The 19,546-nt window shown below is 38.0% G+C and overlaps 2 protein-coding genes across 11 annotated transcripts in view; both read left to right on the top strand.

Annotated features, from left to right (window-relative positions):
- The window catches only part of LOC5572723 (myosin-IIIb), a 396,695-nt gene that overhangs the window by 326,884 nt on the left and 50,265 nt on the right, over positions 1 to 19,546 (top strand). The window lies entirely within an intron of this gene.
- LOC110678454 lies at positions 2,758 to 3,720 on the top strand. The gene is given in 1 exon segment (XM_021851369.1): positions 2,758 to 3,720. A coding segment is annotated over 1 exon segment (921 nt). The 5' UTR covers positions 2,758 to 2,777; the 3' UTR covers positions 3,699 to 3,720.

Genomic DNA, 19,546 nt, shown 5'->3' with positions numbered 1-19,546 from the left:
ATTAATTTTTGGACCCTATACTCTGCGCGGACGTGAGGATGTTCGGCTCGCCTCGAAAGAAATTTATGAGTTTGCCGAAGCGTCACACTTTTTCCTCCTTAGAGAGTCACGCTGCACTCAGTGGCACTTGACTTGACCACCGGCAGATTGACTTCAGGGTGCAAGGTGCGGGGCATTAGTAGCAGTAGCAGTGTTACCCGGGTAGTGTTTTCGGCTTTGGGGTGGCTGCTGTTAGCAGATAAAACACCGAAAATTAAGCGTGAAATAATTTGAGAGTAAAGACCTGCGCGGCATCTTCAGTTGATTTCTTTCCACCGAAGGATTCGGAAGTGACCTCTTGAGGTGTGTAGTAAATCTCGAGAGAAAATAGTTAAAAGATTAAATGTGTTTGGGAACGAATCCCGGAACAATTAAGACCAATTCAGTGATAAAGTGGTGTGATAAATCGCGACATGCAGTATCGGGTGTCTTGTGTAGTGATAGTGGCATTTGAGACTCCAGAATATCGATATCAGTGGAGGGCTTCGTCAAGATTTGAAGTACACTTGCAATCACATGAAGAACAATCTGCTCTACCATCAACGACGGAATCTGAATCACGTATCGTTCCTTTCACGCTTAACATCAGTGCTAGCAAGGAATTAGCAGGACTGGAACCTTGCCTGTTTTTCCAGCACCACACAAATTCCAGTTCAGTGTACTGCACCTACGCGGAATACACAAGAAACCAAGTTCACGTGCGTTGCATGCAAGTCACGTGTATTTACAGAAGATCCCGAATCGGTCCCATGGACGACAATATGCAGCAGGATTACAAAAGTCGGAACGATACCGTCATTTACACATTTACCTTCGTTCACATTCGAGTGCTGATGGGTGCCAAGGGAACTGCCTTACCGCCCAAGGAGACCAAGGAGGCGGATGGTCAGCGTGAAGAGGAACCGGCACAAGGATTAGAGAAGGTATTTTTAGAGAGGGACGATATGGGTGAGAATGTTTTTTTTTTGTGCAACGGTCATTCCACGTCAAGTTTTACTGCATCACGTGTTTCAACACTACAGATTTTTGACCAAATTTGGACAAAGCCGTCTATCAATGTGTGCTGAATTGTTATATCCAAAAAACACAAGTCATGCCGATCATCACACTGTTTATGAGACCACTCCACCCATGCTTGAGAATTGGGAATCATAAACTTATATCTGGATCATTCCACACGAAGTGTCGGAGAAAATGTACGAGCATATAATTAACCGCACACGTGGCTTTATTTTGCCTTTCCATTCATTTTGGTCTTGCATGGAACACAACCAAGTTACGTGACGGTTAGACTGCCCTTTGGTTTTCCAGAGAATGTCAAAAAAATATGTTTTTCCATCAAACTATGCGTTATAACGTTATTATGTTAGAACACATCTTTTTTCTATCATTTTAATAATGTGGGTGATAATTAACCAAGTAGACTTTTCTTCATATTTGTTCGGAACGTGATTTGTGAATGGCCCTTGATTTGCGTTTGCGAAGAAATGTCATTTCAAATGGTGCTCTCTGTAGGAATTTTCTTGACCCATTCAATCAAGGAATTTCTTTACTATTCTTGAGCGAAACAGCATACTTAGCTTTAAGAAAAAACGAGCGGGTAATCCCATACGCCGAAGTGTCAAAGTCAATGAATGAATCACGGACAAAAGTTGTAGTGAAAAACACTAGCAGGTAGGGTAAAAGCACTATATTTCGACATATGAAACCACAATATGAGTGGAAAACTAATAAAAACCGTACACAAAAGCATAAACTAATACTCAATTTGGAAATGGAATAAAAAAACATATTAATTGCTCATGTACAACTTCTATCAGATGATATTTCATTGCATTTTTTGTATTTTTATAGATAAATGACTTTATCTTTTTGTGCTATTTTTCGACCCACTGTTTTATTTTTCGACCCATGCATGTGCTAAATTTCGACCTGTACCAAATTGAAACAATATAATCGGTATGAGAAAAATATTATATTACAGAATTTATATCAAGTTTGTGCTTATCTGAAGAGTATCATTTTTTTCTTCTTGAGAGCGTAAAAGGAACGTGGGAAGTTTTAAACAATAATATGTGTGCGAAAATTATCAATTTATAATTGTATTTTCTTCGATTATTTTTGCTTTTTAGAATTACATCCCAATGCGAACAGTGTATGCTTCCCATTTCAGTAACGAACTTTATTATAAGCAGTTCCACAGTAATTATCTGATAGATCTAAGGGAAACTCCTGAATACCATAAATACTGGTTTTGTATCCCTGTCACATCCTTTGAAGATTTTAATGAGGTTTACATGATAAATTTTACATTTTGTTTATTGCGAAACATTGAATGTAAAACATTTCGTCATTCTTTTATTTTGTGTGGATCTGAGTGATTAACAACGATATTATTATTTAAGAGGAATATAATAATCATCGTTTTAAAGATGTTCAAAACTTGATTTTTGATCCAAATTTGAGCAATGTTCAAGAAAATCGTTCATTGCACTACACTTGCTATCTGGATTGTGATGATAGATTTTTATAAGGATATATTTAAATTTTAACGAAACAACTGGTTTTTAATTTTTGATGATTGCTGATGATTAAATGATGAATTCTTGAGCCTGTATGACCAAGGGAAAGCAACATTCATGAACACTAGTCGATTTTTCTATCAATGAAACCGTTTTACGTGGAACAAACTACATTACATTCTACTGTTTTAAAATCGAGTGTGTGCATCGACCACAATGGCATTTCTTTCGATACGACTAGTGGCCACAGCTGCAGCGAAAAGTGCCAATGCAAACCTGGCGAAGAATATCAGAAAGTGTACCCTGGATCGGCAGATTGGTTCCGTCGCACGGTTCAGCTCCGCTGTCTATCGGCTGCCACAGAAGCACTATGAAGTGCAGCAACGTCAACAGCATAGCCAGGCGACCCTGCTAAACGCTGCAATCGTTTCAGATCAGCATATCAACATGGCCACTCCGAGCCGCGATCTCACGATACAAGAAACCTCTCGCAGTCTCCAACTGTACTCCAAAGATCTGAATCCCATTGAGAAAGATGCAAAGACACTACGAGTTGGAAACATCTCGGACAAGCCAACTGTGCTGATCTTCGCGTGGCTGAACGCCAAGCAGAAACACCTGGCCAAATACGCCAAGTTGTACATCGAGCAGGGCTATGACGTTGTGGTGACCCAGCTGACCCCCTGGCAGCTACTCTGGCCCATGAAGGGCAGTCAGCTCGTGGCAGCCGACATCGTCAAGTTCTTGAAGAACAACGAGTTCAAGAATGATCTTCTGTTTCATGATTTCTCCGTCGGAGGTTACTTGTAAGGTGAGTGTCTGGTGCACATTGCGCGGGATCTGCAAAACTACCAGGTCGTGCTGGACCGCGTCAAGGGTCATATCTGGGACAGTGCAGCCGATATTACGGAAATTCTGGAAGGAGAACCCCGCGCCCTGTTCCCTCGTAATCCAACCTTGAAGAATGCGCTTCGGAAATACATGATTTACCACATGAAAGCTTTCCACGAACCAGCCACATCGCATTACATACGATCAAGCCAGATGTTCCACACCAACCTGCTGAAATGTCCAGCATTCTTCCTGTGTTTGAAAACGGATCCCGTTGAAACGGAAGTCGCGAACAGACGCGTGTGAGACAGCTGGGAGAACAATGGCGTCAAGTATTGGGACCGTTCACCTCACGTGGGACATTTCCAGATGCATCCCGAAGAGTATGTCGAACTAATTTTTAGTCATATCCGGCAGCTGGTTGTGTCCGGTCAAAAGCAGCCGCTGCGGGCGAAGCTGTAATCGACGCGTTAATTTGTTTTGTGATACTTGAGACAATTTTTTATGTGGAGAAAAGAAAAACTCCAATAATTTGATGTACTACTACTTGATTTAACTACTTTACTTTTGCTTACAATGAAAATAATTTGGTGTGAAATTAGTTTGTACAAAGTAGATCCATGAAAGCAAGACATGTTCGTCGGCAGCAAATATCAAGCATGTAAAGGCAATAGTCTCAATCATGCTCGATATTTGCAATCGCGCGGAGTTATTTGTGGTAAAACCTGTAGGTGTGTATTGTGTACGGAATACATCCTAATATATTTATCCACAATATTTCCGGTTTTCTAGAAGGAGTGGTTCATTATTTTCGAACGTAAATTCCATATTACCATGCAACCCACACTCACCATATGTGTAACCGTTGGATATTAGGGAAATAAAAGTTGATATAATGTTGCGATAGAATGTAGTACAGCAATGGGATATTGTCATTTAAACATGTAACACCAGTCCGCATCGTACCTTCGTGCTGTGCGTACACGAATTCTCTCTGCTCTTTGAAGTTTTCTTAAAAACTACCTAAAGCAATAAATCAGTACTTTTCAGTGCTAAAATTAAAAACGGTACTTTTCAGTGCTACTAAAACAGTACTTTTCAGTACTATTTTTCTACAATTGATCCCTTTACGATCCTTGTTTGGACCCGTGCCTTCGATTTTTCGTTGGACCCGTTGGCGAAAGCTAGCGGTGGTAATCCTTCTTGGACACCGTCTTGGGAAAAAACCTCTCGTGACCTTCGAGACTTCTTTCGTTTATTAACTAAACATGGTATCAACAACTAACAAAAGGAAGGGTGAATCTCTGAATTCACTACTTCCTTCCAAAAAAGTGGGTTTTAAAACTGTCACTACACGTAGCAAGAATGGAAGAAAGGACGTTTCCCCGGAATGCGAACTTTCTTCCAAGGGTGAAATGAATAATTGTATTGAAATGAGCAATCAGTTCGATGCTCTAGACAAATTTTCCGAACACCAAATCGAAGCAGCCTCTAGCCCAGGCTCTTTGATTCAAGTGAGGAAGCAAAGAGTGCCGCCTATCGTGGTCAGTTGTTCCGAATTTGGGGGATTTAGGCAGGAGATCTTGAACTCCATTAGGGGAATCAAGGTTTCCTTCCAAATCGCAAAGAAAGGAGACTGTCGTGTTTTGCCGGAAACTCTTAAAGATCGTGAACTTCTTCTCAGACATCTTGAAGAGAAGAAGCACAAATGTTTTACTTATGACGACAAAACTGAACGTTTGTTCAAAGTTGTCTTGAAAGGTCTCTCAAGTGACTATAAGTCACCTGAAGAGATCAAAAATGGAATAAATGATTTACTTGGATTTTCCCCAGTCCAAGTAATCATTATGAAAAAGAGAACCCAATCTGGCATTGTTCGGAAAGGGCTTTCTCAAGAATATTATTTAGTTCACTTTAACAAAAAAGAACTAAATAATATTAAAGCTTTAGAAAAAGCAAAACTTATGTTCGATGTCCGTGTGACATGGGAACATTTCCAGAAACCTGGAGGAAATTACCAGAACCCCACTCAGTGCCGTCGGTGCCAAAAGTGGGGTCATGGTACAAAAAATTGTCGCATGGATGCTAAATGCATGATTTGCGGAGGTTCTTCTCACGCTAAGGACGTCTGTCCTGTGAAAGAAGATACCAGAAAGTTTGAATGCGCCAATTGCAAGGGCCCTCATAAAGCTAACTTTTGGGAATGCCCTTCACGCAAAAGGGTCATTGAGGCTCGTGCCAGGCAGATGAAAGATAATATCCGTTACGATAACGGTCGTTTCCGCAATTTTCCTGGTAGAGTATCGAACAATGCTCATTTTTCAGTTAACGATCGCTTGATCATGAATCATACCCATCAGGAAGATCATAATCATGCTCATTCACAAACTAATTTTAATCCGTCGGGTAGCCGTTCGAATCTTTCAATTTCGAATGTATCTACCCACGGTAAATCCTTTGCCGATATCGTAGCAGGAAATTTGAACTCCCCCCCTGTTCGATCCATGGGTACCCATTCTACTTGTTTCAAATCAAATGGAAAAAACCCTACCGCCACAGGTAATTCCGCTTCTTCGTCTACCGGAAATTCTAATGGGAAATCACATGACATGTCTGTCTCTGATTTTAATTTTCTAACTGAACAATTGAATCTAATGATTGATGCAATGTTCAAAGCCACCACTATGACTGAAGCAGTCCAAGTAGGTGTAAAATTTACAAATCAAATTGTTATTGGATTACGTTTTTCTAATGGATCCAAATAATAATTTAAATATTTTAAATTGGAATGCTCGTTCTCTGAATGGTAAAGAGGACGAGCTGTTTAATTTTCTTACGGTTAATAACGTGCATATAGCAGTTATTACCGAATCGTATTTAAAACCTGGATCTAAACTCAAAAGAGATCCAGTTTTCATCATTTGAAACTAAAGTTTTCGAAACTTTAGGTGTTTCTGTTGAAACACAGTTTGGTAAGTATACTTTCATAGCTGCCTATTTGCCTTTTCAATGCTCTGGACAGCAAGTTAATTTGCTCCAAACTGACTTGCGAAAATTGACTCGCAATAAGTAAAAAATTTTTGTCATTGGTGACTTTAATGCCAAACATCGGTCATGGAATAATTCTCAAAGTAATTCCAACGGCAGAATTTTATTTGATGAGTGCTCTTCAGGATATTTCTCAATTCAATACCCTGATAGCCCTACATGTTTTTCCTCTTCTAGAAATCCATCTACGATTGACTTGGTCTTAACCGACTCTAGTCATCTTTGTAGCCAATTAGTTACTCATGCTGCACGGTGTGCTGAGAGACAAATATTATCGAACTTTCATGAACCTTAAATCTTTCTTCACCCAAAGTTGCCCTTAATGTTTAAAAAAAAGGTGCTGAAGATTAAAAAATCTTTTATCGGCAAAAATTAAAAAAAAATTGATTTCTGTATTTTACCGTTTTTTATTCATATATACTCTTATTGTTTTAAAACAGCATACAAACATTTGTAATTTTTCATCAATAAAAACCATGTAATGAAAGTAGTATGCTTAAACAATAAAAAATAGTAGGGGGAGGTGGTCCAATTCGGACCCTGTTCTAATTCGGACCATCAAACATTTCTCAATACTGGCGCTATTGTAAAGATCGTGTGTACCGTTTTTCTACCCACCGTCTGCCTAGGACTAACACAAAACATTTGACGCCTTCCAGTTAATTCGTTTGATTTTTATGTTAGTTTGTTGTTTTGAAGTGATCTAGTGTGCTATCGGTTAGCATTATTTCCAAGCCTCTGGAATTGACAATAATTCTCCAATCTTTCTGTGTTATTTCATAATCGAATCCCCCAAGCCTAAGCTTCCATCTGACCATATGGTTTTCAAACGTCTATGCACTGTTTGTGCTCAACTAGTTTGAATATCTCAAAATGTGTATTGGTCCAATCCGGACCTTTTGATGTGGTTCAATACGGACCTCTTGCTTTTTCAATGAACGAAGTCTATTTTAAAAGCTCCAATCTGTGAAAGTCTTCTCAACTTGCCAGAAAATCACAGAAGTTGTAATATTTGTGGATGGTGTCTTTGTTCCTGTTGTGGTAAAGTAAAAGTCTTCGAAAAATCTATGAAATACGGTAGTCAACAAAAAAAGTAATTAATAAATCAGCTACTTGAAAAGAATCTCTATTAAAACCACTGCCTATTTTGGATACAGCGTTCCAAATTTGTATGGCAATACGAAACAAAAAAAAAAACAAACGTTTACGAGTGCTCAGAACAATACAATCAACTATCTCTTACCCGATATAATGTTTTTTTTTTAACATGAAAATAATCTCTTTAATATAGCGTATGTTGACCCTAAAATGTAAGTATGTCGATACTTCTCCAACTCGATGTCCCAAGATTCGATGCTGGCTCCTTCAGTTTCCCGAACAAGTTAACCTTTTCAACCCGATATTTTCATGCCATGATTCTCATTCTTTCTCTATCTTTATTAACGAGATTTTAAGCCCTGAGCTAGTTCATCTCGGTACCAACGGGTTTATTTCTCTTCCGAAGGAAATGGTCACAATAACTTTTTACATCATACGTGACTACCCTTGGGGATGGGATTCAATCCCAGGTCCTCGGCGTGAGAGTCGTGTTTTTCAACCACTACATCATGTCCGTCACTGATATGATTCTTTATTTGTTGCAATTTTATTATATTTTAAGCAAAAATGGCTTTTATATTTTGTCAAAATAACAAAAAGCTCCATAATTTATAATAAATATTTCTTTTATCTCGATATGTCCAATACGTCCAACGTTAAGTTTAAAATCGAGTTAGGGAAAGTTCACTGTACTAAATTTTGAATTAGTTTCAGATTTCACCCATGTTTATTTTTCAATGAATTTTACTTGAGCTGGTTCTGACTCGAACTAAATTGGAATTTTTCGCGCATTGAATTAATTTGTTATGCTTGCGCTTATTGAAAAAGTTCAACAAGCTTTGATACCAAACAAATCGGTGTTTTATTTTATAACTACCATAGCAAAAAACCGATAAAATATAGGGTGGTCCGAATTAGAACATGTGGGGTCCGAATTGGAACAGGGTTGGTCCAATTCGGACCTTTTGCAGAACTTCGTTCAAACATGTCTAGTCATGTCCTGATAGGAGATATCACAAAACTCTCTGAGACAAAAGTCCGCGCGCTAAATCAGGCTTTCAAGAAAACATAAAACTTTTCCTGCCGTACATCATGCTTATGTTACTCATCATACGTCATACGTTATGTTGCTCATCATCATTACTAATACGTTCCTATAGAAACGCCAACAAACAATCAAAAGAATCGTTTCTTGATTTACAGTCATTCTCAGCAAGAAACTTGTTCTGTGAAGACACGAAGATGGATCACGAAAATTGTCGTAATTTGGTTTGCGCTTTATGTTTTTCAAAAACAAAATCGCCTAGAGAAATTCACAAGACATGCAAGCAAACAATAATTCAACACCTACTCCCTAGTTTCAATGAATTGGAAGCAATTTATACGAAAGTGCTCTGCGCCAAATGTTACATGGTTGTGTATAGGCTCTCAAAAGGTAATAATGAAATAGTTTAATTCGAATAGTAAAAATAACAAATTTCTTGTATCAGGATTACCGCACTCCACTATAAAATTACATGATTATAGTAAGGATGAGCCAGCAGTTACGTGAAGACAGGCAAACGCCGGACACATGTGTAGCATTTGTTCGGTTGCCCGATCCAATCCTTTGAGTAAACCGGTAAAAAAACTGCAAACGCCAAGTCCAAACCAACTTCGTTCAACATCAAAAACTCTTCAAGTGTGCTCAAAATGTTTGTCATCAATTCATCGGGGAAAACCACATCATTGTACAAAAGAAATGAAGCTCAGAAATCTAGTTCGTTTCGCCGGAAATAGTTTAGTAGAGCAAATAGTTTTCAAAACGTTCAGCGGTAATGTAACAAGCGAAACCCAGCAGCATTTAATACATTGCCGTAGTGTTCTTGGTCTGATTGAATATGTCAAGGGTCGACGAAATGTTCAGGACGCTCGACTGCTCATAGGAATTGATGGTGGTCAGGGTTCCTTGAAATTCGTTTTGAATATTGAAGATGAGCGACGAACCAACAAGTCAGACTTTAAGGATTCTGGAGTCAAGCGAAGTTTAATTATTGCACTGGTGGAAAATGTACAAGAAAATTATGAAAACGTTTCAAAAATATGGACAAAACTTGAGCTTCAGTGAATAAATGCTGTTGTAACAGGTAGTTAATAACGTTCATTTTTAATTTTCAAATCGATTTATCGAGTCTATTTCAACATAGGTGATCTGAAAATAATAAATATAATAGCTGGAGTGATGAGCAATAGTTCAACCCACCCTTGTGCTTTCTGTAGAATCAATAAGACGGATTTGGGAGTGAAACATGGACTATTACGAACAATCGGTACTATTGCTCAAAACAGTACCTTATGGAAAGCACAAGGTGGAACCAAGAAGACTGCGAAAACATTTTTCAACTGTATTAATGCTCCCCTTTTCCACGGTAATGAGGCTACCCGGATTCTTGATGTATGCGCGCCTCCATCGCTACATATCCTCCTAGGTTTGATGAATACATTATACAATGCAGTTGCTGAATATAACCCTGAAATTGCACAATCTTGGGCAGCAGCATCAGGCGCACCACGTCATGCTCAGTTCGGCTTCACTGGGAGGCATTGTTATAGTTTATTGGCAAAGCAAAATATACTGAACAATGGTGATGCGACACTAAAACAATATACAGATGCTCTCGACCAGTTTCGGAATGTAATTGATTCTTGCTTTGGAATCAATTTACTAGAGGATTTTCAGCGAAATATTACAGAATTTTGCAAAGCTTGGAAAGCGGCTCGCCTGCCAAATACTCCGAAATTCCACATAATGGATCAACATGTTGCAGAATTTTGTGAAAGTAAGCAAGTCGGATTATCGATCTTTTCGGAGCAGACAACTGAGGCTATTCATAAGGATTTTTCGAAGAAGTGGGAAAACTTCAAAGTTCCCAGAACTAATCCAGATTTTTCGAACAAATTGCTTAGTTGTATTGTTTCCTATAATAGTCTTCATGTTACATAAAACGGTATTCTATAAGGTGTTATACATTCGTAACTATATAAAATAAACTAAGAAAAACATTAATTACATGAGCCATGCATTTAATTAACAATCACCAAATCGATGATTTTTATTAAGATATTTCTAATAAATAAAATTTGGCAGACTATAGTGGGCTAGTTACATTACGGCAGTTAAAATAGATTTGACTTTTTCAAACAATGTTTTATTTTTTAATGTCCAATGTGTCATCTATCTTCATTTCTCTAGTTGGTATTCATTTGAACGATCAAAACTTTTTTGAATTGTTCGGTCACAGTATTATATATGAGCAAAAGAGATCAAAAACACTAAAATCACTTTTATTTTAATTTTTGCCGGTGAAAGATTTTTTAATTTTCAGCATCTTTTTCAAAATCATTAAGGGCAACTTTGGGTGAAAAAAAAAATTTAGGTTCATGAAAGTTCGATAATATTTGCCTCTCAGCACACCGTGTGCTGATTTTGATTCTGATCATGTGCCTGTTACATTTCAAATATCCCATGAAGCGATTCTAAATCCTATCAGCTCCACTTTCAATTACTTACGAGCCGACTGGAATATATATAAAACGTATGTTGACTCTAATCTTGATGTTAACATTTCTTTAGAAACTAAACTTGATATTGACAATGCTCTTGAAAATTTAACAAATTCCATTGTTGAAGCCAGAAGCATTGCAATTCCAAAATGTGAAGTAAAATTTGAATCCGTGATTATAGATGATGATCTCAAACTCTTCATCCGTCTTAAAAACGTGAGGAGAAGGCAATTTCAACGCACTCGCGATCCTGCTATGAAAATTATATGGCAGGATTTGCAGAAAGAAATCAAAAAGCGTTTTGTTCAATTAAGAAACAAAAATTTTGAAAATAAAATTTCTCAATTGGACCCTGGTTCTAAGTCCTTTTGGAAATTATCTAAAATCTTGAAAAAACCTCAGAAGCCTATACCGGCATTGAAAGAGGAAAACAAATTATTACTAACTAATTGCGAAAAAGCTCAAAAACTTGCTATGCAGTTTGAAAGTGCGCACAATTTTAATTTAGGACTTACTAGTCCAATCGAAAATCAAGTTACTCAGGAGTTCGAAAATATTCTCAATCAAGAGAACGTTTTTGAAAATGCCTGGGAGACTGATTTGGAAGAAGTGAGAACTATTATTAAAAAATTCAAAAATATGAAAGCTCCTGGCGATGATGGAATTTTCTACATCCTCATCAAGAAACTTCCAGAAAGTAGCTTATCATTTCTAGTTGATATATTTAACAAATTAGCATATTTTCCTGACAAATGGAAAAATGCTAAGGTTGTTCCAATTTTAAAACCAGACAAAAATCCTGCAGAAGCTTCTAGCTATCGTCCAATCAGTTTGCTTTCCTCCATCAGTAAACTTTTTGAAAAGGTTATTTTGAACAGAATGATGGCCCACATCAACGAAAATTCAATTTTTGTCAATGAACAGTTCGGATTCCGCCATGGACATTCGACCACTCATCAACTTTTACGTGTAACAAATTTGATCCGTTCCAACAAATCTGAAGGCTATTCTACTGGTCTTGCTCTTCTAGACATAGAAAAAGCATTCGACAGTGTTTGGCATGAAAGTTTGATTGTAAAATTAAAAATCTTTAATTTTCCAACATACATTGTTAGAATAATTCAAAGTTATCTGTCAAATCGTACACTTCAGGTTAATTATCAGAACTCCAGATCTGAAAGACTTCCTGTAAGAGCTGGTGTTCCTCAAGGCAGCATTTTGGGACCAATATTATACAATATTTTCACATCTGACTTACCTGAGTTACCTCAGGGACACAGGCCTCTCCGCCAAAGGTCGAAGCCTGCGTGTCATCTGTAGTCGATTGCAAAAAAGTTTGGATATTTTTTCTTCATACTTGCAAAAATGGAAGATTTCTCCTAATGCTTCCAAAACTCAACTAATAATATTCCCACATAAACCAAAAGCTCTTTATTTGAAACCTTCAAGTAGACATGTTGTCACGATTAGAGGGATTCCAATAAATTGGTCAGATGAAGTTAAGTATCTAGGGCTCATGCTTGATAAGAATTTAACTTTCAAAAATCACATTGAGGGCATTCAAGCCATATGTAATAAATATGTAAAATGTCTTTATCCCCTTATTAATAGAAAATCAAAACTTTGTCTTAAGAACAAGCTTTTGATATTCAAACAAATTTTCAGGCCAGCCATGTTGTATGCTGTACCAATATGGACTAGCTGTTGTAATACCAGGAAGAAAGCTCTGCAGAGAATTCAAAATAAAATTTTGAAAATGATTCTGAGGCTTCCTCCCTGGTATAGTACCAATGAGTTACATAGAATATCCAATGTTGAAACATTGGAACAAATGTCAAATAAAATAATAAATAATTTCAGGCAAAAATCGTTACAATCTTCTATTGCCACGATTAATGCGTTATATGTTTAGGTTAAGTTAGGTTAAGTATATTTAAAGCGTTTTTTTCTCTTATAAGCAGGTGAAATCAACTCACCTGTAAAAAATCTGAACTGGTACGGCAAATGAAATGTTATATGTTGTTAACAAAATGTTAAAGAAATTAAAAAAAAAACATGTAGGGTCGATGTACCAATAGCCGCATAGCTTAGAACAAATATTCGTATAAAATCGAAAAATAACGCTAGCGTCATTATTTTTACATCATCTGAAAGCTTTTTATCTTGGTGTTGTGGGAAAAATATGAAAACTGCGAAAATTCATATGTTTGCATTTATTATCGCTTGTGCCACTATAGGAATACATGTGCCTATAGTAGCACTATTTCTAATTTCTGTTCCTATAGTAGCACTAGCATCACGGCGTTGGCAAAATACTAATCAAAACCGTATTTTTACAAAGCTTTTATATTTTTCCTTCAAAGTGTGGATCAAAAGCTTTCGTTTGATGTAAAAAAAAAGTACTTTATTAATTAATTATTACGTACTAGTGGTCCCGGCAAACTTCGTCTTGCCATCAAGTAGGCTGTTGAAAAACGCTTTTGATCGTCCCATATAAAATGACAGTTTCGTTCGCGCTCGTTTTTTCAACTTTCCCGGTGAATATCCTGGGATTTTTATACACACGAACACGTCGGAACCCCTGACGAACAAAACTGAGAAAGAATCATTCAAATCCTTTGACCCGTTCGTAAGCCATTTCGTGACATACAAACACCATTCCATTTTTATTTATATAGATAATAAAAAATAGTTTCTCTCAGTAGTGCTACCATAGGAACAATAGGTTAACTATAGGCGCAAGGGAGCTCAAATTTTAAGCAAAACTAATTATTTCGATCATTTTTTGAACAAAATCAAGCTGTGTATCAATGGTACTTAGATAAATAGCTCCTGACTTTCATGTCAAAAAATATTTTGAAAAGATTCATAGCAAAACGGCCGTAAAAAGCCACTAGTGCGACTATAGGGGACTGTCCACTAAGGGAACACTGACCCTAACACCATTTTGTTTGAAACATTTATTTCATTTCATTATTTAGTAGTTCAAATAAAAAAAAAACTCTTATTCTTCTTTTAGCTCTCGATTTTGATTGCTTTTTAGGCTTCGAGTTTTATTTTAAGGGCCGTTTCGGTACATTGTTTTCGTTTTTTTCATTTTGGATTGTTTCTTCCGTTCCTTTCTAAGAATATCGCGATTTTATTTATCTTGCTCTATCAATTCACCAGGATGGTTGTCTTTAAAATAGTTGGACCTTTTCAGCAGAATCTAGAAAAACTTCAACAGGCTCCGACATTAAGTCACGTTGCATTAGCCATCCCCGTCACTGACTGCCGAATATCCACACTTCAAATTCTGTCATCTCCTAAATTGTGGTCGGTCCTCCATAATTGAGTTCTTGTTGACTACCTTTGATGCTATTTGCTGGATGTCGGTTTCTGCGGAGACTTGTATGTACTTTTCTGGGTGCTATAATATGTTAAGATCCATATAATTTTGGTGAAATTGAAGCAAGTTCAGTATATCTCTCACCGTGTTGGTTAAAAACCGTTGAAATAAGAAATTTAACTCAACTAAAGAGGCACCACCATTATGAACGATGTTTACTTTTGATGAAGGGTCGAAAACTAAAGCACATCACCTGCTGCAACTATGGCATGCATTTTCGACCGGTCGAAAATTAAAACCTGGTGTTTCAATTTTCGAACAGTTTCAAACACGTAATTAAATTTATTTTCGCTTATAGATGCACATAATTCAATAGAATGTGCCTAAATTTTCTCTGTTTTCATCAAACTTTATCGATTAGGTATCACTTTGATCAGTTTGTATACTGGTTTGAGCCTTTTTCATATGTGGCGATTTTTCATCAATGGAAGAAAAAAGGACTGATTTGGACAATGGAAAATTGATCAAATCAATTTCGGATTTAAACTCCATTATATAAATGCAATTTTCATTGGATCATGACAGGTATAACACCAATGGCATATTCTAGTGGTTCATAAATGTTTCTGAATTTCCAAAAGTAGTTTAAATAACGTTTGTTCTGGGGGGACGGACCTGGTGTAGTGGTTAGAACACTCGCCTCTCACGCCGAGGACCTGGGATCGAATCCCATCCCCGACATAGTCACTTATGACGTAAAAAGTTATAGTGACGACTTCCTTCGGAAGGGAAGTAAAGCCGTTGGTCCCGAGATGAACTAGCCTAGGGCTAAAAATCTCGTTAATAAAGTCAAACCAACCAACCAACGTTTGTTCTATCAATGGGTCAAAAATTAGCACTGGGTCGAAAATTAGATCTCTTACCCTATAACATGTAAGAGGTGAAATAATGAATCATGTGTGTTGATCTTAAGTTCAGGCAAATGCACCGAAATGCAGGGTGCTTCTGAACTGAAATTCGGACAGATGCGTTTCGATTGAAAGTATACTAGCGAAACTTGTAAAAGGCTCGTTACTATAACTAACCATCTCCAATAAAATAAGGCGCATACATAGGCCAAAACATTGCGTAAAAATAATGTATTTTTTTCTGTACCCATACAGTACTTGAGTTGTATATAATAGTATCTTCTTCATGAGTCCAAAGTTGTTGACTTTCTTGTCGAAAACTTTACTGTGACCAACATTTCCCGTTTTATATTATTTATTTGGACACCATTTTGTTTTAAGTAAATTTATCAAAAAACAAAAATCAAATATGGGCTATATGATGTGAGGTAATAAGGAGCTTCTTTGAAAAAATCATACAAAGCGGTTGAGTTGTCTCCAAGAAATCTTAAAACTAAAATTTGATGCTTTTTTAAGTTTTCAAGATCCTTCTGGGACCAATTTGGGGCCACAAACATACATCCTTAGGAGTCTATTTTGTAAATCGAGCAGATTCATGTGACTCGTCTGTATTCGCTGTCGATCAAAGTAAGCATGCATATTCCAGATGTCATCCGTCGACTCCCATAATAATCCAGTCACATAGAGTGAGAACTGTCGAAAAACTCGAGTGATAGAGCTGAGTCGAGCGAATTTTTCAGTCGACAGTGACTCCAGTCGAGTCATTTTGATCGACTCGACTTATAAAATAGACCCCTTAGGGGCCTATTTTGTAAATCGAGCAGATTCATGTGACTCGTCTGTGTTCATTGTCGATCAAAGCAAGCATGCATATTTCAGATGTCACCCGTCGACTACCATAGTAATCCAGTCACATAGAGTGACAACTGTCGAAAATCTCGAGTGACAGAGCTGAGTCGAGTGATTTTTTCGGTCGACAGTGACTCTAGTCGAGTCATTTTGATCGACTCGACTTATAAAATAGACCCCTTAATCTCAAAAACAGCTACATCAATTTGCTTCATTTTTTCACAACAGACTCTCATCAAAACCTATTCTCTTGAAAAGTGAATGACCGAACACGATAAACAATGTGCAGCCTCAGATATTCAAGTGTGCTATGGCTATGCGTTGGTCGCCCAAGGAATTGATAAAATCAACACAGATTCTAAGAGTAGAAGATTTTTCGAGAGTTTCTCGCGTTCAGTATCATAAAGACGTAACTGCAATGGTCGACATCTCTTCGACGATTTTCTCTTTAGGTAATAACTTAGTCGGGTCACGGCGTGTCTGGTAGAACAATATTATCACAAAAATAGGCATCGCTAAATCTTTCACCCTTCGAAAACATAGGTTTTAGCTTTCATTAGACGTATTCCCCAAAAAAAATCCACCGAGGAATCCCGAACATTTTTTTTTTCCAAATTTTCAAATGTAACCATGGTAATATGCAGTTCTCAAGTTCGATGGTAGCCTAAATTTTAAATTAAAGTTGATAAAACAAAGATATATAAGGTTACATGTTGTAATGGACAAAACTGTCTTATGTGATCTTGTAGGTTTAATAAGCCATAGGATACTTATTCGTATAGTACAGACTCAGTTGATTTCAACTAATTTTCGTTATTTTACCGAGATCCGCGTAGCTGAGAGGTCAGCAAATTAACCCACGACCCTCAGCTTGATCTTGCTAATTAGCTGCGCGTTTACCGCTACGGCTATCTGGGCCCCAACCTCTCCAGGCCCATTTTAATGGCTTCCGCTCCAATACTATCTTTACTAGCTGCCGTGTTGTTATTGAACTGGTTGATGGCATCCTTAACTTCCATCAATGTGGGAACTGATTAGTTTCATTGATGCGCCGTGCTGACATAGTCACTTCCTCCGTTGTCGTGACTCTCTGCGCCTGTGTTCTCCGTGCCATTCCAACTTCGTCGGTCTTGGGCAATACTTCTCCAGTTGCCCGAACGATTGGGGTCGACAGGTCCTCTGTCACTGTATACAGCCAGCGTATTCGTGGTCTTCCACGAATTCACCTACCTCTGCATGTTCCCTTCTGAACAATATTTTCGCAATTCTTTCTTCCTACATTCGCACTAAGTGACCAGCCCACTGACGTCTGTGGTATTATACACGTTTAAAAATATTCGCATCTTCATACACTTGATACAATTCGTAATTCATGCGTCTGCGCCACACGCTATTTTCGACAGGACTTTACGCTCAAAAACACCGAAGGCTTCCCGGTTTGCCTTTTTCAACTTCCACGCTTCGATCCCGCAAAGAACCACCGGAAGAATTAATGTTTAATACAGGACGATTTTTTTTTTCGTTTGCAAGTTACGGGGCCCAAGCTGGTTCTATAGTCCGTGAATGACCTTATTCGTAGCCGCAACACATCTTTTCACTTGTCTGGATCGTCGTTCTCACATGTTACAAGTGCGCCAAGGTAAACTAATTCTTCAATAATTTCAGACACGTCCCCATCAAACACTACCTCAGCAACCACACCACCTAGCCTTCCTCTATCTTTACCTGCAACCACGTACTACGTTTTGATAGAATTAATGGTCATTCCTATTCTTGCCGAAGGCTGACATGGAGCATATGCGACCGAGTGATGGTAGTGCCATTTCACTTTACGCACCCTCAAGTGCAATATTGAGCAGTAAATTTGAATGTGCGTTTCCAAGCTTCAATCGGTCTAACGTCACAAATGAGGTTGACACCTCGTCGGCAAATCGAACACTTTCGAGCCAGCGTAGCACGTATCAGCCTAATTAGTTTCGCCGGAAAGCCATGTTCAGACATTATCTGCCACAGCTCATTTCGTTTCATTGAATCGTACGTCGCTTTGAGAATAACAAAGAGATGGAGGCTAAACATCTGGTCCATTATCGAATGGCCATCATGCAAATCAGTTTGGTATTTCGCCGACTCCTCGTGCGGTCTCAGTCTGTTGAACAAGATGCGCGTCAGTATTTTGTTCGCCGAATTCAGCAGAGCAATTCCTCTGTAATTGACACACTCTAGTATGTGTCCTTTCTTAAAGGATGAGCGTATGAGGCCATCCAACTAGCCGGTGGGCACTTCGTCCACTTATACCTTCAGAAGTACCTAGTCAGTGGATCGACTGGTAGAGCTGCTCACTTCCGTGCTTGAGTAGTTCGACCGGGATCTCGTTCTTCCCAGTAGCCTTACAGTTCAGCACTAGTAGATATTTGGATCAGTAGATTGATGCTCTTGAAAATTTAAGTTGTGACTTCGATTTAAATTCACTTTAGACATCTTTATTGGCTTGCTGCTGTGATGAAAAATTGCAATTAGGCTCGTAGTATTCTGCATTACAGCTTTTGTACCAATGCTCTTATCATAGTTTTCTTGGAATAAAATCTTTACGATGTAATTTTGAAAGCTTTCGAATACCTGTACCGAGAAATTTGAATTTTGTTGACGAAATATGTAACGTAAAATACTTCAATTTCTTTCATTCTACCCAAACCAAAAAATGGCGGTTGTTTTAACCTTCAAGACGTCGCGCTGTTTGCCATCGTCAGAACCACCACGCTGCAGTTGTGAACGAAAAGCGAGTTTTTTTCAACAGTGTTGTACAAAATACAACAACGCGACGACTGAAGTGTTAACTATCTAAGCATGTTCATATGATATTCTTACTCCTGTATTTTTTGTGAAAAAGCTTCCATAAATCAAAATATTTGCTTGTAAGTTGAAACAATACGTCAGCTTAATTTCCTTGAATTCCCGCAACCAAATTTCGAACCCCTCCACTAATTGCAAACGAAATTTCATCGTTAGGTTGCTTGACTTATGACCAATCAACATGCCACTGGGCATTTGCTTCCACTCTAGTCGCCGATTGCCATCCTTGACATCGGCCAGCCTAATCACTTTGCACTCTCCCCCCGACAACGAAAGCTGAGAGTTTATGAATCTTTAATCAGTGAAATGCCTAGCAGCTTCACTGTTAGCCAAATGAACCTCCGACGTCAATATCTACGCTATCGCGTTACACTCCAGATCCGATCGGATGATGGCGAGCTTGGTGTTGTGATGTTTTGGCGATAGCTTCGAAGAGGTTGGCTCACAATGGGCAGATTGCATTTAGTCTTGCGGCCAAAACATAGTTTTGCAATATTATGTCATATTTATGAGTTTTATGATATAAATTT

This window comes from Aedes aegypti, chromosome 3 (assembly GCF_002204515.2).
Source record: "Aedes aegypti strain LVP_AGWG chromosome 3, AaegL5.0 Primary Assembly, whole genome shotgun sequence".
NCBI classification, from domain to species: domain Eukaryota; kingdom Metazoa; phylum Arthropoda; class Insecta; order Diptera; family Culicidae; genus Aedes; species Aedes aegypti.
Note: the sequence above shows the minus strand (reverse complement) of the source record. Positions and strands in the feature narration are given on the sequence as shown.